At 38.1% G+C, this 24882-nt stretch overlaps 2 protein-coding genes across 2 annotated transcripts; both read left to right on the top strand.

The window, feature by feature from the left end:
• Window positions 1-5944: 5944 nt before the first annotated feature.
• LOC103455550 (putative cysteine-rich receptor-like protein kinase 9) lies at window positions 5945-10292 on the top strand. The gene is made up of 2 exons (XM_008395137.4): window positions 5945-6048; window positions 9725-10292. The coding sequence occupies exons 1-2, from the start codon at window positions 5945-5947 to the stop codon at window positions 10290-10292; spliced, it is 672 nt and encodes a 223-aa protein (XP_008393359.3).
• A 4995-nt stretch (window positions 10293-15287) lies between these two features.
• Window positions 15288-23300, top strand: LOC103412578 (cysteine-rich receptor-like protein kinase 10). Its single transcript, XM_008351121.4, has 8 exons — window positions 15288-15554; window positions 15658-15801; window positions 15914-16035; window positions 16188-16398; window positions 16481-16557; window positions 22211-22371; window positions 22496-22646; window positions 22738-23300. Exons 4-8 carry the CDS (start codon window positions 16272-16274, stop codon window positions 23044-23046), a joined length of 825 nt encoding a protein of 274 aa, XP_008349343.2. The 5' UTR covers window positions 15288-15554; window positions 15658-15801; window positions 15914-16035; window positions 16188-16271; the 3' UTR covers window positions 23047-23300.
• The last annotated feature ends 1582 nt before the right edge of the window (window positions 23301-24882 follow it).

Below are 24882 nucleotides of genomic sequence, written 5' to 3'. Positions count from 1 at the left end.
TCATGGTTGACAGCAACCGAGAGAAGCACTCTTACCGAGTTCATCTTTGCCACAGGAGCAAAGGTTTCCTTGTAATCAATGCCATAAGTTTGAGTAAAACCTCTAGCCACCAATCTAGCTTTGTGTCTCTCCACTGAACCATCACTCTTAAATTTGGTTTTATACACCCATCGACACCCCACAGCTCTCATCCCCTTAGATAGCTTGGTGATGCTCCAAGTTTTGTTTTCATTTAGAGCTCTAAGCTCCTCATCCATAGCTGTTTGCCAGATCAATTGAGAGTTAGCTTCTTGGAATGAGCTTGGTTCAGATGAGGCTGAAATTTTGCTTAGGAAAGCAGCATGAGACGAAGATACTCTTGAGTATTCAAGATATTTTTCTATAGGATGTCTTGAGGCATAACTTACATAATCTTTAAACCAAGTTGGCTTACCCCGATTTCTACTAGGGTTTCTCCTTGGAGTGATCACTTCAGGAGTAATAGCAAGGTTCTCCTCGGACGAAATTTGATTTTGTTCAGTGTCTTCAGTTGATTCATTATCAACAAGTATGTCAGATGATGAATTACACTCAACTGGATCAATCGAAATTTCATTGTTGCTTGGTTGATCTGGAGCTGAAAAATGATGAGGCAGTGCATTGATTTCCATAATTGCCGTGAGGATTTGATCAAGAAAGTCCTCCTCCCCCAGAAGATCTTCACCCCTGGTACTAGCAAAAAAAGGAGTTTTCTCGTCAAAAACCACATCTCTAGACACCAAAAGTTTCCTGCGCTTTGGGTCATAGCACTTATATCCCTTTTGAACAGATGAGTACCCTAAGAACAAACACCTTACAGCTCTAGGGTCCAATTTATCTCGATGCAAGGTTTGAATATGAACAAAGCAAACACATCCAAACACTCGAAGGTGAGACAAGTTAATTTTCCTGCCATTAAGTGTTTCAAGAGGTGCCTTGAATTTGAGAACCTTGCTTGGAAGCCTATTAATTACATATGCAGCAGTAAGAACCCCATGAGACCAGAATTTCTTAGGTACACTCATTTGAAGCATAAGTGATCGAGTTTTCTCCAGTAGATCACGGTTCTTCCTTTCTGCTACTCCGTTTTGTTGCGGAGTACCAACACAGCTCGTTTGGTGAATTATTCCATGACAAGTTAGATATTGAGTAAAAGCATTAGACATATACTCAGTACCATTGTCTGACCTTAAGACTTTAAGTTGGGTTGAGAACTGATTTGTAACAAGACTGTGAAATTCTTGGAACACATTAATAACTTCATCTTTTGATTTCAACAAATACAACCAGGTACATCTTGAGAAATCATCCACAAAGGTGACAAAGTATCTAAAACCATCAAAAGAAACCAAGGGTGCAGGTCCCCAAACATCAGAGTGCACAATCTCAAAAGGTTTACATGACTTGGTTGATGAGACATCAAAAGGCAACCTCGTCTGTTTTGAAAAATGGCAAACTTCACAATCTTGAGTCATCACATTCTCTGAAGTTTTGAAGAGATGTGATTGCACAAGATTAGAGGGATGCCCTAATCGTCTATGCCATAATAGATGATTCTTCAAAAAACCAACTTGAAGACCTCTAGCTTCAACAGGTTGCAATGAAAGCATATAGAGGCCATCTTTATACATGCCTTCACCAATCTTCTTCTTCGTGATACGATCCTGGAAAATCACATTGAATGGCGAGAATATAACATCACAGTTTAAGGAATTTGTCAACCTTCCTACTGACAGAAGCTGAAATGGAAAGGAGGGCACATATAGAGCAGTTGATTCAACATTAGTATCAATTAACTTGACTTTCCCTTCACCCAAAACTGATACACCAGTTCCATTAGCAACAGAGACAAATTGCGGAATAACTGCCTCTTTAAAGTCATGCATATATCTTTTTATATTTGTAATGTGATCAGTCGCTCCAGAGTCTATTATCCAAACATTTGCAAGTTTTCTGGAAGCAAGTGCAGCACTAAATGAGTTTAGAATACCTGACATATCAACGGAAGATGACACCTTTGTCTGAAGAAATTTTGCGAACTGCTCAAATAATTCAGTGGTGCTAGCTTCACTGTTTCCTTTATGAAGATTGCTTTCATCTTTCTTCTGAGTGAAGGAAGTGAACTCACTCAAGAGAGCTGAGGGATTAGATGTGAAGTTCCCAACAGTTGAGGCAGTCTGCAAGCGAGGGACTTGATTTGCACTGCGACCAGGTTTGGTTTGTTTGGAAAAGTTAGGCTTAAGGTGTGGATACAACACCCAACAAGTGTCTCTGAGATGATTCTTCTGTCCACAATGACTGCATTGCATTTCTCCTTTCTTTCCTTTGAAATTTTTTCCTTCAAACCTTCTGTCACTTGCAACGAAAGCTCTAGACTCAGGATCACCAACCTTAGTACTCATAACTTTCCTTCTTGCTTCTTCTCGTTGAACGATAGTGCACACAGTATTGAGAGATGGTAGTTCAACACTCATCAATATGTGGCTTCGCAGGTCCTCATAGGTAGAGTCAAGACTGGATAAAAGCTGAAAGACCTTGTCTTCTTCAGCCTGCTTAAGAAGGATTGCTGGGTCTGTAGTGTGAGGTCGATAGAGATTCAGCTCATTCCACATAGACTTCAGTCTTCCCAAGTGCTCGATAAAAGTCTTTCCATCTTGATTCAAAACAGAAAGACTCTTCTGCAGCTCAAATATCCTGGCTGCATTATTTTGATTTCCATACATCTCCTTGACAGCCTTCCACAGATCAAAAGCTGATTCTGAAAAGCTGAAAATTTCTGATACCTTTGAGCCCATTGAGTTGAGCAACCAGGACATGACGAGCTGATCCTTGCAGAACCATTCTTCATACTTAGAATCACCAACCTTGGGAGGTACGATAGTTCCATTGATGAAACCAAGCTTAGATCTTCCTCCAAGAGCTAAAGTAATAGCTCTTGACCAAGGAAGATAATTAAACTCAGTTAGGAGTATGGAACAAAGACGTTGATTGGGATTTCCATCAGCTTCACTTGAAGAAACTGATGAAGAACCAAGGATGTTCTCGGATGAAGCAGCAAGTATATTTTCTTCTTCCATTTCAAAAGATTTCAGAGAACAGGTTCTTTAGGAAGCCTGCTCTGATACCATGTGATAGTTTTGAAAGAATTGTTTGTATTGAAAATGTGTAAGGTTACAAGAAAGAGAACTTATACAAGTGGAGAAGGATGTCGTGAGTCACCCGATGAACATCACACACCATGCTTCACACACTAATATTCTAACACCCATACTTTACACATTAATATTCTAACACCCATACTTTACACATTAACCCATACCTATAACCCATACTTTGGATATTAGATATTCTACCCATACCTATAACCCATACTTTGGATATTAAATAATCTAACATATTTATTTGAATGTGGTTCAATATTCTAACGAATTAGGGTGTTGGCTGGGTTTATACCAATGCGTTCCACATCAGAAAAGATATAAATTTTACCTCTCATAAAAGCACACATGAATCATTCTTTCCGGAATGCTTATTGCAATTGGGTTTTGATCATCTTTTTAGTCCAACCCAAAATACAAATGCATTCAGCCTTGGTTCATGGGTATGCTAGCAGTGGTTGGTTGCTATAGTTGTTTCCTATAATCTTTCGAACTTCAGTACGAGAAAACATGCACATTGATCTAACCGAGTGTCATAACTTACGTGTAATTTTCTTAATTAGGTAACGCGAGACATTTAGATTCAAGAAAGAAATCAAACATCTGACGTATCCTAATAACTAATCAATCCTCATCACTTGGATGATGTTAACATTCTAGCAAAAGCAATTTCAGAAGTTACATATTATGATTACAAAAACTACAAGTGACACTGATATTAAGAAGGGTAGGTAAAACATTTCCCAAATGAATAACCTACTTAACCTCACTTTCACGCTCCAATTTTCATTCCTTTGAAGTTTTTTCTCCATGATTCAATTCAAGAGTAGGTAAAATTTTTGTACAAACTGTCTACAATTGTCCGTAGAATACTTTCGCAGTCGGTGAAGTTTGCTGAATGATAAATTTGTGGAGGCATGATTTTGAAAGCTAGCTATGATTCAAGAGCTTGTCTTCATGGAAAAGGTCAGATTACATAAGGAGTGCATTTTTCTCTCATCACTCTACTTATTATTTTTTATGAGTAAAAATTTCGAGACCCGTGTCTATTCATTACACAAATCTTGAAATTTAAATTTATTCAACAATGATAAATAAGGTAGTGAGCATCTTTGCATAACCAAATAAGGCCTTTGCTATAATTAGTGCCTAAACCTCACCAAATTTGACATAAAATATTTAACATTAATAGTTTTAATAAAATACGGGACAAAAATAGTAATTGGATAGTGGGGGAGTCAGAGTTCTATTGTGAGGGAGAGCCTTTCATATACGTACGGAAAAAAAAAATTGAACTCATTAAATGAGGAGTCGAAGTAATTTCAAAGACCTATTAAATTTAATAGAGAGAATCAAAAGAATTGGGCAATACAACTTGTGAGTCGGAGAGAGCAGAGTAACCACTAAATTTTAAAAAAAATAACGTACAAAAAAATTATGTGTTACATAAGAGGGCAAAAAGGAAGTCTGCAAATAATCGATAATTAGGTTAGTTTAGAGTTAATATTAAAATCCTTTTTCAAACTCCCATCTACAAACTCACCATTTCATCAAACTACAAAAATAAAACAACAGAACTGTTAGAACTAGAAAACAAATACGTAGTTCGACTCATGACTCAACTTCTTCACGAGGAACAATTCATCTTCCTCATGTCTCATGGCAATTGAAGGCTTGGGGCTGCTGAAAAATTTCTTATACCGTAATCAAGATGGGCCTATGGTCCTTTAGTGGCTCTGCCCCTGACATGAATGTTATATACGTGTATAATATATCTGCAAATTTGATCTTGTTATAACCGCACCAAAAAATGAAAATATTTAAAAAAAGTACATACATGTGTGTATTATACCCAAATCTGGCCTACGTTTGCTCTTCATGTCAATGCCTCGTGCAATTAGGTTGAGGAACTGTTTGGTTTTCAAGTTGTATTGCTCGAGCATTGCATTTCATTTCAATTCAATAATAATAATGCAGACAACGCTTTATTGCAATGATTGAAATTAGTCATGCTTATGCAACATGATGCTTGCTCGATACGGAACTTCGAATATCAATCATAAATCAAAATTTCGGAAATCCCAAAATATTTTCAGAATTTCGAGACAAATCGAGATTTCCAAATTGAAGGAATGCCTGTTATGTACTAGAAGAAGAAAAAGAACAAACAAAGCAGAAGAGCAAAAAGAACAAACAAAAACATACAACGATTGTTACTTGTTCATGGTAATTTAATACGTTAACCCTAAACCCATCTGCGAAAACAAGGTTTCTCCAAACAAACTAAACGAGAAGAGAAACAGGGCTCAATTTGTGATAGCAGCATGGCACAAAAGCCACGGACAAAATGATCCTATAAGGTCTTCGCTTGCTTTTCTCTACGATCAGATCTCGTTCCTTCTTCGCTCGTCTCTACTTTCTTTCTCTAAAACGTTTACAGTCCCTGTTTTCTCTGTTGTTTTTCTTCTGGCGCTTCTTGGGTCTTCGGATTTTAGGCTCCAGGGGCGGGTTTCTTGGCTTCAAGCCTTCAACAGATCAAGAACTGATCTGGGCATAGCGGTCGCATGGATGTGGGTCGTGGTCGCTGTGAGGGTATGTAGGTAGGAACGATGCGACAATGTTTTCGTCGATGTTCCTCTTGAATTGTTTGATAATTAGAGCCAATTTATTTTGGATTTTGATGATGGGGATGATGAGAATTTTGATGATGGCGATGATGAGATTAAAGTGGAGAGGAATTTTGCAGTGGATAAAGGCAGCGAAGTACAATGGAGAAAGGAAAGGAATTTGGCAATGGAGGAATTTGGGTGAATGCGGCTGGGAATGGGGAAGGGGAAGACATGGGATTCTGGGTGGGGAAGACGATTTCTGGGTTTGGTGTTTTTTATTTTTTTATTTTATTTTTTATTAAATAGGGTTAATATTATAATATTTTTAATGTATAAATTTTTTTTTTTTTGGTCACATGTTGGTCAGAATAGCACAAATGTAGCAGCCATGTCAGCGGTTAATAGATCAATGGATGGAAAATGTAACGAATATTGAAATAAAATAGTAGGTGAGGTATGAAAGTGAAATATTTTTAAAAAGTTGTATGAAGTTGTAATAGACCTCAAACATGAAGGGGTATTATGTAATTTACCCTTAATTTTTATTGGACTGAATTAGATTAGTTACTAATGAAGTTGTGCTATTCAAACATTATTTTGTACTTTTTACACCCTCGTTAATATCTGTCATTTAATTTTTTTCAATTTATCTAATTCGATGATTGAAAATTGAAAGAATGTGAGAAGTAAAAATATTTGATAGGCACAAAGATTCAGTTTAATGGGAGTAACCCAACTCGCTCCGACTGCCTCCCTTGCTAATGGCATGTTTACCTAACGGTAATGAAAATAAGAGGAATTGAATTGAGGAGAAGTTGGAATAAGGAGAAGTCAAAATCATATTCTTGTTGAAGTTGTTTACTTAAATGTTCTGGAATCGGAATAGAATTCCATAAAGTTGTTTACTAATTCAGCAAAATCGGAATATAAACCAGTATGATTACTAAAATGCCCTTGTCCCAAATCAAATATTTTATATACTTTAATGAGTTTAAAAAGGATAGTCTTGGAAAATAAAAAAATAAGTGAGGACATAAAGGGAACAAAAGTATCATTCGGATTACCCAAACAATTAGGAATTGGATTACTACCTATATCTAGGGAATCCAATTCCACCAATACAAGGAATTTGGACCCCACTACTTTTTTGATTTCTCCATGTTTAATAAACACCGAAGTACTCCGTACTCAAAATTCAATTCCACACTCTCATTTACGAATACGTAAACACGTCCTAAAAGTTCTCCCTGAACCCCCCCCTCATTTACGAATACGTAAACACGTCCTAAAAGTTCTCCCTGAACCCCCCCCCCCCCCAAATATCACAGGACTGCTAAGTCTCCCACGTTGCTTCGTCTGCCTCGTTCCCCTGAAAAAAAAAGATCTTTTCCCATCTGGGTCGGTGATTTGGGGTCTTCCGCCATCTAGGTCTATTGGTATCTCAGATCACACACACACATCTCTTTCTCTCTCTCTCACAAACGACCTGAATTTTCTCACCTACCAAACACTCCACTTCCGCTGATTCTTCCCCCACCAGTCACGTTCCGTTGCGGGAAGTCAATACCCAACTCCGTCGTTTTCAGCAAACCGTGATCTTAATTTGATACGACAGACAAAGTGAGCAATTAGTAGGAACTGGGGATTTTGAAAGGTGTTTAGTTAGTGAGAAAATAGAGAGAGAAAATGGAATGGCAATTAATAGGAACTGGGGAATTCCATGAAAGCAAATGGGATTTTGAAAGGTGTTTGGTTGGTTGAATTCTCTGCAAATGGGAATTCTATGAAAGCAAAATTTCAGGCCAAGCTTGATGAAGCAAAGAGCCAGAGAGAGGCTTGAGGTTAGGACGGAGAAAGAAAGAGGAGAGTGCAGAGAGGCAGACAACGGATACCGTGTTCTTTTATGCAAAATCATAATTATTTTAGTACATTGTAAATTTATTATGTGACATAAAAAATTAAAGGGGTAGGTAATCAGAGAAGATTCAACCCACAAAGGAGGAATCTTTTCTAAGATTCTGAAGACGGGTTAATTACACTAATATCCCTTAAGGTTTATCCTTTGAGGTTTATTCTTTTTTCACAAAACGCCTTAAGGTTTGAATCAACACCCCTTCACGTTTTAATTCACTTTCATATCCACCCCTAAGGATGATACTACCCTTGTAGTTAATTATTAAAAATAAAATGTATAGATAAATAAATCAAAAACTACATTTAAACATTAGAAATATAAAAAAAACCCAAAGAAATACTCTTGTAGGATTTATCAATGTGGGAAATCGACATCTAGCTTCTCCAGAGGCTATTGATTTTTTAGATAAGCTTTTTCGTTATGATCAGCAGAAAATCCTTACAGTAGGAGAATCAATGGCTATGCATGTTATTGAATCCAATCCTTCAATAAAAAAGAACTTGTAAAATATGCCCCTTTGTCTTTAGGTGGAGCCTGTGAATGAGATCAACAAACGAAAATATTTCTCAACTTAGGATGTTCACTGCATCCCTCATTTTCAAAGTTTTATATTATTACTTGAGAGAGAGAACGAGGCCTCAGGGCGGGGCCGGCCGGGCGGGCCCCACTGGTGGGGTATGCTTGCTAAGCAATTGCAAGGGAAGAAGAGATACGATATATATAGGGTGCCGGCTAAGAAATTGGCAGGGATGAAGGATCCAATGATATAAGACATGCATCTAGGGTTTCATTTTATATATTTTAATGTGTTAATATAATTTGTTTATTTTGATTTTGTTTTTGCATTTATTTATTAAAAAAAATTATTTGAAACTAATTAACTACAAGGGTAATTTTGTCCTTAAGGGGTAGATGTGAAAGTGAATTAAAACGTCAAGGAGTGTGAGTGTAATGTTTCAAACCTGAGGAAGTTTTGTGAAAAAACGATAAACCTTAAGGAGTTTCAGTGTAACTAACAATTCTAAAATTAAAGAAGTTTCGAAAGCATTAATTGAACATGTCCAATAGCAAAAGTTGATTAGGTTAGTTGATTAAGATATTTTCGGCCCCATATACTCAAGTTCAAGTTTAAGAAGAGTTAAAAAGAATGAAGAAAAAAAAAATCAAAGATGTTGAATATTTGAGGAAGGAAAAAAAACTCAACTCTTAGGACAAAACTTGTCTGCCGGTTCAAACGTTCCTGTCAATTCATAACTACATTTCAATCATGAGAAGATCACTTTGAAAAGCCAAACTTTGAAAAACCAAACAAAGAAGAAGGGCGACAACGAAGAAACCGTTAAACACGGGCTGAAGGTATATCAGCTGACCTAAACCTTTCTTATGTGCACAAGGTACGTACAAGGTGGGATTAATCAAAACAATATTAGGGAAATTAAAATTTTAAATTAAAAAATATGTCACCAATACAAATTAAGCGCGTTAACCAACATAGTTTAATTATCAACAACTATATATTTTAGTTTAAAATTTTGATTTTCCTACCTTTGTTTTTTTGGAAACATTTTTGCTCACCACCATTTAGTATGGTATATACTCACCATTATATTTATCACTGTTAGATGATTGATAATGCATACTGTACACATATGTATTATAATGATTTAATAATTAAATAATAATATACCATACATACCTTGCAGATGGGAAAATTTTCAATGTGAACGGAATATACATTCTTTTATTTTTGCAAAAAAAATAAATTGTTAACAGGTGAAACGGATTATTTAATAGATTAATGAGTTGAATTTGAGTGACTTGTTAGATTAACGGTCAGATTCAACCCACTACAAACTCAATAAATCCAGCCCATTTACATGTCTATTTAATGAGAGGAACTCTTCCACTCCTGCATTGCTTTTGTTGATACTCAATACAAAAACCTATGATTTTATGATCAATCGTCAAAAAATGAAAAACATTACTGCCCTTCTTTTGATTATTTCCGTTTTTACTCTGCTCAGCTTTCCGACCAGTACGGAAGCTGATTACCTGGCTCAACTCTGCCCAAACACCGCCACCTTCACCCCAAACTCCACCTTCCAGTCCAACCTCAACCGCCTCCTCTCCACCCTCTCCTCCAACGCTAACCACTCCACCGGTTTCTACAACGCCACAGTCCAAACCACAAACAACGCCGTGTACGGCCTTTTCCTCTGCCGCGGCGACGTCGTGGGCACCGACGCTTGCGAAACCTGTGTCGCCACCGCAATCCCCGAGGCCCCAAAACGCTGCTCCTTAAAAAAACAGGTGGTGATCTGGTACGACGACTGCATGCTACGCTATTCCAACGAGTTATTCTTCTCCACCGCCCCTGAGTTGACCCCCCTGTACATGTGGGACATGGATAACGCCACCGACCAGACTCGGTTCAACCAGGTGGTGGAGGCGAGTATGAACGAGGTGGCTACAAAGGCTGCCTACGACGCCGACAAGTTCGCTACAAAAGAAGAGAACGTCAGTGATCTGATTCCCCTGTACAGCCTTGGACAGTGCACACAGGACCTGTCTGATGAATATCGTCTTTGCTGATGAATAATCAAGCTCTCTTACTTCAATACCTGCTGCAATGGCAGCATGGTTTATATACAAGTTTACAAGCATGCAATAAACAATAATACTGTCCTTAACCCTTGCTGTACTGACAGCATGGTTTATATACAAGTTTAATACACGCATGCAATAAATAATACAGGTGGCAGAAACCATGTGAAGTATTCCTTCTGTCAGGTTGTGCAGCTAAGTATTCCTTCTGTCAGGTTGTGCAGTCTTCTGTCAGGTTGTGCAGCAAGTGGATTGCAGCTGGAAGGTTGAGGTTGAATTGGTGGTGCTGTTGTGGACCTTGCTGTCGTGGACCTTTCTTTAGGGTTTGGAGTTTTATGTGAACTAGGTTTATCACGCCCCCGCAAGCTGACGGGGCGTTGACGAACGGGAAGCTTGGAGATAAGATAATGGAAACGGATAGAGGACAAACCCTTGGTTAAAAAATCAGCAATTTGATATGTGGTAGCCACATAACCAACCTCTAGTTCCTTGCAAATGACCTTTTCCCTTATGTAGTGATAATCCACTTCAACATGGCGCATGCGAGCTTGATAAACAGGATTGGAAGCAACAGCAATGGCGCTGATATTGTCACACCAGAGACGAGGTGGCTGTAATGGTAGATATAAATCACAGAATAGATTTCGAAACCATGATAGATGGGCAGAAGTATAGGCAAGTTGACGATACTCCGCCTCTGTGATGGACCGGGACACTCCACGTTGCTTTTTCGAACTCCAGGAAATTAAATTATCTCCAAGAAATATGCAGTGACCTCCAGTGGAACGACGGTCATCAGGGTCGCCGGCGTAGTCAGCGTCAGCGAAGGCAGTTAGAGTGAGGGGACTGGGTTTGTAAATTAAGCCATGATCATGTGTGCCTTTCAAATACCGTAAGATGCGTTTGACTGCAGCCCAATGTGCAGTAGTTGGAGAGTGCATGAACTGACACACTTGGTTGACAGTGTAAGTAATATCAGGACGTGTAAATAGAAGATATTGAAGGGCGCCCACAACACTGCGAAAAGAAGATCCATCTGAGAGAGGCTCTCCATCATATAAACTCAAGCGTTTACCACTGGGAACTGGCGTTGAGATGGGCTTGGCGTCAGCCATATTAGTTGTCTGTAGAAGCTCCAAAATATACTTGGATTGAGTGAGATAGAAAGCAGAAGGCGTCCGTGAAACCTTCATCCCCAAGAAGTAGTGTAAGGGCCCAAGATCTTTCATTGCAAAATGAGTACCAAGCTGCGTGATAAACTGAGACAAGTGAGCATTGCTGTTCCCCGTGATTAATATGTCATCCACATAGATAAGAAGATAAATGATTGTTGAGCCGTCAAAATAGGTGAAGAGAGACGAGTCAGCTTGGGAAGCAATGAAGCCCAAGTCTTCGAGTTTCTGGGAAAAACATTGAAACCAAGCACGGGGTGCTTGTTTTAAACCATATAGGGATCGTCTAAGTCGACACACATGAGAGGGAAACTGTGGATCAATGAAACCGGCAGGTTGGCGCATATAAACTTCCTCATTCAACGTGCCATGAAGGAATGCATTTTGAACATCAAGCTGGCGGATAGGCCACTGAAAATGAAGAGCAATAGAGAGAATGAGCCGAATTGTGGCATGTGTGACTACCGGACTGAAGGTTTCCCAAAAATCAATTCCCTCTTGCTGATGAAAGCCATTGGCAACTAGTCTCGCTTTAAAACGCTCGATGGAACCATCAGATTTCTTTTTTATGCGATACACCCATTTATTAGGTAATACATTCATAGAAGACTTGTAGGGTACCAAAGTCCAAGTGCCAGTACGCTGTAAAGCGTTGAATTCTTCTGCCATTGCTTGGCACCATTGGGTAGACTTATTGGCCTGTGAGAAACATGTGGGCTCAACCAAAGTATTAGTAATGTTAGTGATGCAAGCATATCTTGGATTGGGTTTTCGAATTCCTTGTTGACCACGTGTGATCATGGGATGAGTGGATGGAGCAGTAGGAAAAATGATGTTGGCAGGTTCAATATTCACGTGAGTAGTCGGAATTGGTGAGTGATAATGGGAGGCTGGAATAGATAAGGGAAGGGTAGTATGGGAAGCCGTGGTAGGTAGTGGTAGGGGGTGAGGGAGAGAGGTGGCGACAATGAGGTTTTGAAGGGAAGGAGGGGTCCGTGGGTTCGGATGTGGTTGGGTGTAATGGAAGGTATCAATATCCAGGACATGGTCCAACTGACTAAGGTTTGACAAGGTCGGAGGAACAAGTTCTTTATATGGAAAACTCTTTTCATTGAAAACAACATGACGAGACAGAAAAGACTTGCCAGTGGTAGGATCATAACATTTATAACCTTGATAATTTAATGAGTATCCTAAGAAAATGCATTGTTTAGATCGAAACTTAAGTTTAGTATCAGTGTATGGACGTAAATAGGGAAAACAAGCACAGCCAAATACCTTGAGAAAATCATACTGTGGTGATTTTGAAAACAGTTTTTGGAAAGGAGAGATGCCATTCAATATTTTGGTGGGAAGACGATTAATGAGATAATTTGCAGTTTGAAAAGCGTCATCCCAAAAAGTGTGAGGAAGAGACGCATGAGCAAGTAAAGTTAAGCCAATTTCAACAAGATGACGATGTTTGCGTTCCACGAGACCGTTTTGCTCGGGATGATGAGGACAACTGAGTCTATGATGAATGCCATGTTGAGTGAAAAAGTGTTTAAAAGAAGAATTGACAAACTCTCCTCCACCATCAAATTGAAAAAATTTAATTTTGGTGTTGAACATATTTTCTGTAAGCTTTTTAAAATTAACAAAGGTTTGATAAACATCAGATTTTAACTTTAAAGGATAGAGCCATGCATATCGAGAAAAATCATCCACAAAAACAACATAATACTTGTAACCATTAATGGAATAAGAAGGAGAAATCCATACATCTGAATGTATTAATTCCAAAGGAAATGATGACTGGGAAGAGGATAAATTAAATGGCAACTTATGACTTTTGCCGAGGGGACATGATGAACAAAAGTCGTAGGTTGCATTACCAGTTAATGGTAATATATTTTTGGAAATTAGATTACGTAAAACATAAATTGCAGGATGACCCAACCTAGAATGCCAAGTAGCATCCGACACTCTAACACCGACAAATGCAGAGACTCCATTGTTGACCACAGAAGAACTTGAAAATGGATAAAAACCATTTTTACTCCGGCCTTGCAAAAGCATCTTCCCCGTTTGAAGGTCCTGAACACGGTAGGAATTGGGATATAAGGTCAGTGAACAATGATTGTCTTTGGTAAATTGATTGATGGAAATAACATTAGTAGAAGCATTAGGGTAGTGAAGGGTAAAGGAGTGATTGGGTGTGTGAATAATAGAAGTGCCAACTTGAGAAATGTGCAAACCTGGTCCATCCACCACACCATTAACATTGTCAGTGCCATTGTAAGGACGAGGATTCGAAACCTAATTCAAATCATGAGTGATATGTGCATTGGCTCCAGAGTCAAAAAGCCAGTTTTGAATGCCAGAGGGAGAAGCAGACGCCGGAGACGGTGCAGCAGCAGCATAAGCTTGGAGACGTGGAGCAGGAACACGTCATTCATAGGCCATATTGAGGCGATTGAAACAATCGATGGCAGAATGGTCGTGACGACGACATATTTGGCATTGGATACGGCCACCAGATTGGGTTGGAGAAGGAGGAGCACCAAGAATGCCATAATGGGTTTGTCGGGGTGGAAGAACATGGTGTTCTTGGCCTTGTGGACGAGGAGGAAACTGGCCACGGCCGCCATTGAAGTGACCACGGCCTCCTCGAAAAGCACCGCGACCACGAGAAGGTCCTGAACTACCCCGTCCAGCAGCAAGGGCAGTGTGCCCATTTTCAAACACAGTATGAAGCTTTTGACGTCTCTCTGCACCAAGAAGAAGAGCCTCCAAGGCACTGTAAGTGATGGCCTCATCCCTTGCTTGTGCAGAAGCAACAGTACTCTCATAAGCAGGCCCAACATTATTTAAAATAATGGCAACAAGATCAGAGTCAGTCACAGGAGAACTAGAGAGGGAGAGAGTGTCAGCAAGACCATTAATACGATCAAGAAACTCAGCAATAGAGGAATCACCACGATGGGTATTCATAAGCTCACTACGCAATTGGAGGAGGCGGCCAGTAGATTGAGAAGCATACCTGTCTCGTAAACAAGTCCATGCAGAATGAGAACTTGTCTTATTAATAAGAGAGGCAAGAACGGTGGGATGAACCGAACTGTTGATCCAAGAGAGGACCATAGCATCGTGTTGAATCCATGCATCAAAGTCAGGATTGACTTTATCAGTGAGTTGGCCATCATCATCCTGCAAGAAGGCAGGAGGACATTGGTTGGTTCCATCAACAAAGGACACGAGATTCCTGCTTCGAAGCAAGGGCAACATCTGGGCATGCCGTAGGGGATAATTGGTACGATCCAACTTTATAGTCAGAAAGTTGGAAGCATTTGGAAGAGAGGGAATAGCAACGGGAGTTGAGGGATTTAAACTGGACGCCATGAGAGAGAGAAGAGAAAAAAAATTAAAGCTTTTGGTCGTTAGACTGTTAGCTCTGTGATACCATGATGAATATCGTCTTTGCTGATGAATAATCAAGCTCTCTTACTTCAATACCTGCTGCAATGGCAGCATGGTTTATATACAAGTTTACAAGCATGCAATAAACAATAATACTGTCCTTAACCCTTGATGTACTGACAGCATGGTTTATATACAAGTTTAATACACGCATGCAATAAATAATACAGGTGGCAGAAACCATGTGAAGTACAAGTTTAATACACGCATGCAATAAATAATACAGGTGGCAGAAACCATGTGAAGTATTCCTTCTGTCAGGTTGTGCAGCTAAGTATTCCTTCTGTCAGGTTGTGCAGTCTTCTGTCAGGTTGTGCAGCAAGTGGATTGCAGCTGGAAGGTTGAGGTTGAATTGGTGGTGCTGTCGTGGACCTTGCTGTCGTGGACCTTTCTTTAGGGTTTGGAGTTTTATGTGAACTAGGTTTATCACTGTCCGCGACTGCTTGCGACCAGTGCTTTAGGGTTGCCATAGCGGAATGGAGGATTTGTTGTAGTGGAAAGCTAGCGGTACGACTTCTGCATCCGAGTTGTAACGTTAGGTATGCAATCTACCCCTTCTACGCCGAGAACGCCACAGCCCCTGAGCCTGCACCAGGGGCTCCTCCTCCTCCGCCTAAAGGTAAAGCGAACAAACATTTTATAACTTTTTAGAAGCCCCAATCAAGTCATTTCTGGTATTATGAGATTAGTTTATTGGAAAATATTTTTTGTTTTTTTTACAGGAAAAAGCAAAATCCCAACTGTTACAGTTGTTGCCATTGCTGTACCAATATCTGTATCTGTGCTACTCATTGTTGTTGGTTACTGCTGCATAACCAGGAGAGCAAGAAAGAAGTACAATCAAACAGCAGCAGACGAACCAAGCGGTAAACAAATATATTCTTCTGCGATTCTCCTCTTGTTTATTCTCGTTTATTCTCCTTTCATTTATTCCTCGTCTATAAACATTATGCTTCTATGGTTTGGTTGGTTGTGCAGGTGACAATGACATTACTACTGTCGGGTCTTTGCTATTTGATTTTGCTGCCATCCAAGCAGCCACGAGCAATTTCTCCGATGATCACAAGTTAGGCGAAGGTGGTTTCGGTAAAGTTTACAAGGCATGTTAATCTGTATATGATATGAGTGCTCCTTCAGGTCTACAAAGTTCCAATTTATATGCATGCAAAATCTGAATAATTTTGGAGCCTCAGAATCTGTCCATGAATGCCATGAGTGGACATTCCATTGTTTGATTGAAGTTTTCTAGCAGGGTATACTTTCAAACGGTCAAGAAGTAGCTGTGAATAGGCTATCAAAGAACTCTGACCAAGGCACGGAAGAGTTTAAGAATGAGATGGTATTGGTAGCCAAGCTTCAACACCGAAATCTGGTTAGGCTATTGGGATTCTGCTTGGAAGGCCAAGAAAAGATTCTTATTTATGAATTTGTGCTCAACAAAAGCCTAGACTATTTCCTATTTGGTTTGTACACTAAGACATCTGATAGTCTTTCCCTATTGCAATAGCAGTTCGTCGATGATAACTTAATTTTGATGATTTGCAGACCCTGAGAAACAAGGGCAATTGGATTGGTCAAGACGATACAAGATTATTTCAGGAATTGCTCGAGGAATCATGTACCTGTAAGCTTTGTTAGAGCTGCTCACTTGTTTGACACGTGCTTAAGGGTTTGAGATCATAAGAGATTAGGATTGACTATACTTGTAAGCTATCAAGGAATGTATGTGGACTGATATATAGCTAAAGTAATTCTGATATAAGTAGATATATCTATACTGATATGAATAGTATGGTTTTGTGGTGATAAGGGTTATCGGTTTGATAGTTTGATAAGGATTACATGATGGGAAGTATCCTTATCAAACATCACCATTTAGGATATATAATAGGGGTCCCCTGCTCTCACACGAATTACGCACAAAAAGATATCAAGCCCCATTGATTGTAGCAGTGCATTCGGTCTGTGTTGAGAGTAGAAGAATCCTTAGTTCATTGCAGCAATGGCGTCAAAGGTTAGTGGTTAATTATTTGGTATTGTGATTTACTTATTCCGCATTTATTAATCTTACATTTGGTATCAGAGCTTTCACATACCAATTAACCCTAAGAGGAAAGCATAAAGATTTGTTTTTTTAAATAATCAGGTTAAAGACTAATTACGTATTATACAGGGAGAACATGTGTATGCATATGATAGCTAAAGCTATCTGTGCAATATGTATGATTCTCATTAAGAATACGAAATTAGTATTGGCACTGGGATTGAAGCATCGTTACTGATCATCTAAAGATGTTCAGTAGTCTATGTTTTGATCTCAAGTGGCATGGCACTTTACAATCCAAGGTATGAACACAGTTACTTCTTGCAATCCACAAAGGGTTGTAACAATGACTACAGAAAAACGTATGTTGGCTGTGAAGGTGCCATGATTAAAGAAAAATCTTCATATAACTCATTAATCCAAAGGTTTTTGAGTCTATGATATAAAGAAAGGGGATTAAAGAGTAATACTTTTCAAGTTGCGGCCATGAACCCTAGTTCCATAACCTCAACACTGTTGAATCATCACTGGCGTCAACTATAAGAAAAGGAAACAAGACTTGGAAATCGTTCTGGGTGTCATGGATATGGATTTAGCATTGAGAATTGAGGAACCCCGCTAACTGTCAATGGAAGCACTTCCAGCCAAAGATCAAAGTATGAAAAGTGGCAAAAATCGAATCGAATCTTGCTGATGATAATCAACGAACAATGCCTGATGTTGTTCGTGGAGAATTCCCAGAGGCAACGAATGCAAAAGAGTTCATGAAATCTATTGAGGAAAAGTACAAAGAGTCCGAGAAAACTGAAACTGGCAACCTCATGAATTCACTCACTAATCAGGTATGATGGTGAAGGAAGTGTGCGCCAATATATTCTCAGAGTCATCAACATTGCTTGGAAACTCAGAAATCTTGAGGTACCAATTTCTGAAACCTTTTTGGTGCATGTAAACATGAATTCAATCCCAGAATCCTATACTCATTTGAAAGTTTCTTACAATGCTTTGCAAACCAAAGCCAAATGGGATGTGAATGAGTTAATTTTTTTTTGTGTTGGGGAGGAAGTGAGAATTAAAAGGAGAGAATTGAAAAGGATGAGTATTTTAACTATATTCAAGGTCATACCAAAAGCAACAGGTCAAGGGTGCCAGGAAAGAAAATGCTAGAAATACTCCCAGGTCTAGGACTTTCAAACTTAACAATTTTACCGTTTGCAAATGTTATTTTGCCAAAAGGCAGGCCATATGAAGAGAAATTGTCCCAAGTACAGTGCATGGCTTGCGAAACAGGAGGCAAATAAAAATAAATAAATAAATAAATAAAATAAAAAATCAAATTTTTTTGTTTGTTTGTTTTGAATCAAATTTAACTGATATGCCTACCAATGCTTGGTGGCTTGGCTTTGGCTCTTCTATTCATGTAACAATTCATTGCAGGACTTCATAATAAAGAGAACACCAAATAAGGATGAAGTCAAAAATCTCATTTGGCAATGAAAGAGTTGAAGTCATGGCAATAGAAACTACTAGGATAAAATTAGATTTTAGTTTTTGTTTAGAACTTGATAACATGGTTTATGTACCTTATATTAGAATGAAATTAGTTTCATTTCAAAGTTGGTTTTGCTAGTTTTTTATTTTCTTTGAATAATAAAGGCTTCAACGATTTTGAGTTTTGATTGTGTCAAGAGAAAAATGACAAACAAAAGAAAAGAGGGTTCAAGGAAGAGCAAACAACGTTTAGAAATAATCAATAAAGATATTTGTGGTCCTTTTTCCACACAAATAATTGAAGAAAATAAAAATTTCATAATTTTCATAGATGATTTTAAGACTACTGTTACATTTATTTGATTTCTGAAAAATCAAAAGCCTTAGAAGTTTTCAAGATTTATACTATGGAAGATACACACAAACTGTGGCAGATACCCTAGGCCTTTTGCTTTATTTTTACAAGAACATGGAATTGTAGCTCAATATACCATCCCTGGTACACCGGAGCAAAATGAAGTGGCTTAGAGAAGAATTAGAACCCTAATGGACATGGTAAGGAGTATGATTATAGGACCAATCTACCAGTTGTTTATGGAGTTAGAGATGGACGATCATGTAAGCACAAGAACTGACAATTTTATATTTGAAGAAGATGGTCAAATGGGGAATGATTTAAACATTCACTGACTGCAGCAGCTTTGGTTCAACTTCCAAATCAAATGGAAGAAATTAAGTGGAGGTAATGATGATTGTAATTTTGGGCATGGCACTGAAACTAATGAATTATTGCATGGTGAGCAGCAAACTAATGTGTTGTTGCATGGTGAGCAACAAAATGATGATCATGGAGATTACGTGGAGGTGGCAGCTCCAAGTGGCAATAACCACCGACTGGAGTATGGCACTGAAATTGGGGTGTTGTTGAATGATGAACAACATGCAGGAAATCAGGAAGCACACGTGGAGGAAGCACTGACAATGGAAGCAACCACCGACTAAACTCACCAGTTTTGGCAGTAGATGCTGCTCCACTGCTTTTGAGGAAATCAAATAGGGTAAGAAAGTCAACAATCTCATCAGATTTTGTGTATTTGGCAAGGCCAGATTTTAATTTATCAGAGTTCGAAGATCCTGGGACTTTCAAACAAGCCATCTCGAGTCCAAAAGCAAGCAAACAATTAGAAGCTATGAAGTCTGAATGTCATCAATGGAAGAAAAAAAAAAGTATGGGAACTAGTAGAACCAAGAGAAGGCATGAAACCGAAAGGTCTTAAACGGGTGTTTAAGACCAAGAAAGACTCAAAGGGAAATATAAAGAGACATAAGGTCAGATTGATGGCCAAGGGATTCATTCAAAGAGAAGGTACCAATTATAAAGAAACTTCTAGTCCAGTACCAACAAAAGATGCATTCAGAGTAATCATGGCGATGGTGGCACATTTTGACTTGTTTTGCATCAAATGGATGTAAAAACGACTTTCTTAAATGGTGATTTGGAGGAAAGTATATATATATATATATACACACACGACAACCAGAGAGTTTGAAGGAGAAAGGGAGAGAGCAATTAGATTGAAAAAAAAAAAAAAAAAAAACCAATCTATGGTTTAAAACAGGCGTCGAGACAGTGGTATTTAAAGTTCCATCGTGTTGTTAAGGATCATGGCCTTGTGGAAAACCCTTATGATGCCTACATTTACTTGGAAGTCAGTGGGCGCAACTTCATTATTCTGGTACTCAATGTTTATGACATATTGTTGGCAACAAATAGTTTGATTTTCTTAGATGATACCAAGTCTTTCATGTTTGAGATGAAAGATTTAGGTGATCGGCATCGAGATTAAAAGAGAAAGAAGAAAAAAAAAAGAAAAAAGAAGGGATTGTTAGGGTTGTCAAAAAGAAGTTACATTGAGAAAGTTTTAAATAGATTCAACATGTCAGCATGCGGCACAACTGAAATGCCTATATCGAAGAGTGCTAAGCTAAGCAAGGAGCAATGTCTTAGAAATAATTTGGAAAAGGAAATGATGAAGGATAGTCATTACGCCTCATTAGTAAGGAGCTTAATGAATGCTCAGGTTTGTACTAAGCCAAACCTATCTTTTACCATTAGGTTTTTAGGGAGATTCCATTCTGATGCAGGAGAAGCACATTGGAATGCTAGGAAAAGAGTTCTAAGGTACCTGTAGAAAACTAAGTCTCATATGCTGGTTTATAAGAAGACTGAAAACTTGGTCTTAGAAGGATACAAATGACGCAGACTTCCCTGATTACCCAGATGATTTGAAATCAACTTCAAGCTATGCGTTTATGATGGCTAATGGAGCTGTTTCTTAAAGGAGTGCCAAGCAAGACCTCATTGCATTCTTCGAGGTTGAGTACTTGTCTTGCTGTGAAATTGTGAATTAGGTAGTTTGGTTCAAGAATTTTATCATTGGTCTTCGTATTGTTGACTCAATCTCAAGACTCATTCAGCTTTACTGTGATAATAGTGCAATGATTTTCTTCACAAAGAACAATAAGAGATACAATACTACAAGGAACCCGGAGATTAAGTTTTTTGTTGCTCGTGAAAAGGTGATGATTGGTTTGGTTAAAATTAATTATTTGGGGACAGGTTCTATGATAGCATATCCGTTGAACAAGGCCATTGCAAAGGCAATATTCAAGAAACATACAAGGAAGATGGAAGTGCTGGAAGTTTTTGGTACTGCAGAACAGTGGGAGTTTAGATCATGTTTAAGACATTTGTTCTTGGACATTGGTTGATTCAGGTATTTTTGGAATATGCATTAAAGTATTTATGTTAAGATCATCTTAACTAATAAAGTAATACGCTGCTAGTTGCAAAGGTTTCCCATAAATTGCAGTGTTATAGTTATGATACAGATACATTATGAAAGTGTATTTTGGATGACAATTTGTTTGAATTGTTGTAACAAAAAAAAGCAACTTAAGGGTCTCAGTACGAGACAATAAAGTGGACTAGTTTACTGGTCTTGAGGGAGGACCATAATGCAAGTGCATTAAAGAAGCATTCATATTTGCATCTTGTATTATTTTTCATGTCTTGATGGAGTTTCATGTGTTTGATGGTTTCATGACAGTAATTTTGGGGATAATGTTTATATATTGGAGCATGACTTCCTTTTAGTTCTTCATGAATACTAACTTATGACAGAAACTTGTTATCAGGGTTTTGTTAATCTTATTCTCATGGCCATTCAAGTATGATTTCTTATTAGGTGGTACTGTGATAAACAAGTGTTGGCTCTAGTGGGAGAATGTAAGCTTTGTTAGAGCTGCTCACTTGTTTGACACGTGCTTAAGGGTTTGAGATCATAAGAGATTAGGATTGACTATACTTGTAAGCTATCAAGGAATTTATGTGGACTGATATATAGCTAAAGTAATTCTGATATAAGTAGATATATCTATACTGATATGAATAGTATGGTTTTGTGGTGATAAGGGTTATCGGTTTGATAGTTTGATAAGGATTACATGATGGGAAGTATCCTTATCAAACATCACCATTTAGGATATATAATAGGGGTCCCCTGCTCTCACACGAATTACGCACAAAAAGATATCAAGCCCCATTGATTGTAGCAGTGCATTCGGTCTGTGTTGAGAGTAGAAGAATCCTTAGTTCATTGCAGCAATAGCGTCAAAGGTTAGTGGTTAATTTTTGGTATTGTGATTTACTTATTCCGCATTTATTAATCTTACAGTACCTACATGAAGATTCCCGACTTAGAATTATACATCGTGATCTCAAAGCTAGCAATATATTGTTAGATGGGGAGATGCATCAAAAAATATCTGATTTTGGCATGGCCAGGATATTTGGGGTTGATCAAACTCAAGCAAACACGAATAGAATTGCCGGAACATTGTAAGTTACCTATTTCATTCTTTTCTCACGACCACTTTTGTTTTGCAATTATCAAATTGAATCTGAAATGTTCTCTCGTTACATCTTTATCATAATTTCTATACTGATGGTTGGCTTCTTGTAGTGGTTATATGTCTCCCGAGTACGTAAGGCACGGATGTTTTTCTGTCAAGTCCGATCTATATAGTTTCGGTGTTTTAGTGCTAGAAATCATCAGTGGCAAGAAGAACAGTACATTCTTTCAGACCGATGTAGCTGAGGACCTCATGAGCCATGTAAGCTTAAAATGAAAAGTGTAGTGTTCTGTTCTCTTGCATTGACCTAGCATCGTGAATTAAACTTTTGAATTTTATGCCGGCTTGGAAGTTATGGAGAGATGGGGCACCTTTGGAATTGTTGGATCCGTGTCTAAGAGATTCTTATTCGAGGACTGAAGTAATCAGATGCATCCACATCGGCTTACTTTGTGTTCAGGAAGATCCAGCTGACAGGCCGACAATGCAATCGGTAGTTCTCATGCTCAGTAGCTACTCTCTTACTCTGCCATCACCTCAACAACCGGCATTTTTCCTCCAAAGCAGAGCAATGGGAAACATGTCAGGGGCAACACTGGACTCCGCTCAATCATCTCCATCCGTTTATGAAGGATCTAACACTGAAGTATACCCTAGATAGGGTGAATAGATAAGCTGTTACTGCTACGTATTGTAATATCCGCTTATATATACAATCGTCTCTAGACAATAACAAAATCTACCGATATGGTATCATCCGTCCTTAGAAGGATGAACGTTCTGCACATACAAGTTTTAGGCGCAATTTCTGTTTGTTTATATGATGTGAATCGCATAAAATTCTACTAGTGCTCGGACTCGACATCTGTTTATATTTATTTGTTAGAAAACATGAAACTTGAATTTGGTTTCCAACGATGATTGACCATTGTTAGTATTGAAAACATCAAAGATGCAAATGCAATCTGTATCCTGAGTTTCTCCAATATCTTGATTTTTCACATAACGTGATTGATATGGTTTAGTGAGTCCTTTAATCGGTAATAACCGAATTAAACATTTTGATACTTACTATTGTAACGATAATTTTCCAGCATCTTCCTCAAATTGTACATTCTATTTTTTTCCATGTATTATTTACCAAGTATAAACTTACATAGAGCAGAAAACGAAGATTGTGTTCTTTTCTGTAAATTTAGTTTATGAATTATCATCTGAGTGAAAATTAGGTCACTGAACTATTTTTTTTTTCTTCAGAAAAATCAGTCCTTGAATTATAAAAATCTGTCAATTACATCCCTAATATTATATTTGAAGCTACTATTTTCAATTTTCCATCAATTTAAGTTACATTACTTGTATGTGATACATATTGAAGGGTTGATTGGTAATTGTTCATAAAGAAATAGTGTATAGAGTTAACTTTTGAGGATAAATTATACGTTAGATTTGTAACCTATATGAAATGTTAAGGACTTATAGGCAAAAAAAAGACAGTATTACACTTCAAAGTGTCTCAAATGACTTAAGTTGATGAAAAATTGGATAAAATAGATTTGAATATAATAGTAGGGATGCAATTTAGCAATTCGTAATGAATTTAGGGACTTATTTTACCAAAAAGTAATTCAGAAATCTAATTTTCATTGAGATGATAGTTCAGAAACTAAGGGACTAAATTGGCATTTCGCCCTTGTTATTCTTAAGCTACTCTGTTAGTCTGCCATTACCTAAACAACCAGCATTTTTCCTCCGAAGCAGAGCAGTAGGGAACACGTCAAAGACAACGCTAGAAAACCAGCATTTTTCCTCCGAAGCAAATCAGGAGGGAACACGTCAAAGACAACGCTAGAATCCGATCAATCTATCGGCAAGTCATCTCCGTTCGTTGATGAAGGATCTATCACTGCAGTATACCCTAGATAGTGTGCATAAATAAAGTGTTAGGATCTATTGTAATATATGCTTATCAACCTACTGCTTTGCAATCTATGGATTAGAATCACACACACACACACACACACACATATATATATATATATATGAGCTGCGGCGGATTCAGGATTTATAATCAATGAGTTGGTAAAAATGTTTAATTTTTTTTAAACCACAATATTCAATTTCATAAACCATAAATTTAGGATTATAATTTAAAAGTTACTTGAAATTTTAGGGACGAAAATATGAGAGAGGAAAGAGTAGTGGCTCGGTGGCAAAATGGCGGCATGTGGTGGCGGGTTTGGGGGGGTTATGGTGGCTCCTGTCCAATTTGGGAGATGATATGACAGTGATTTGGATTTTTTTGGGGGTAAGTAATCGGGGTTGGGTGTGGATATAAGGAGGTTTATTGTTATTTTTTTTTTCTTTTAAAACATTTGTAAATGAAAACGAGAACTAAAGACCAGGTTCAAAATTATGTCGTTTTAAAAGGAAAGCTCGTGCGTCCAGTATCAGAAACATCAACTTCAGGCAATTCATTCGGTCATTTCGTCACTAG

This window comes from Malus domestica, chromosome 14 (genome assembly GCF_042453785.1).
Source record: "Malus domestica chromosome 14, GDT2T_hap1".
Classification (NCBI taxonomy): Eukaryota; Viridiplantae; Streptophyta; class Magnoliopsida; order Rosales; family Rosaceae; genus Malus; species Malus domestica.
The sequence above is the reverse complement of the archived record's forward strand: the minus strand, read 5'-3'. Positions and strand labels throughout refer to the sequence as shown.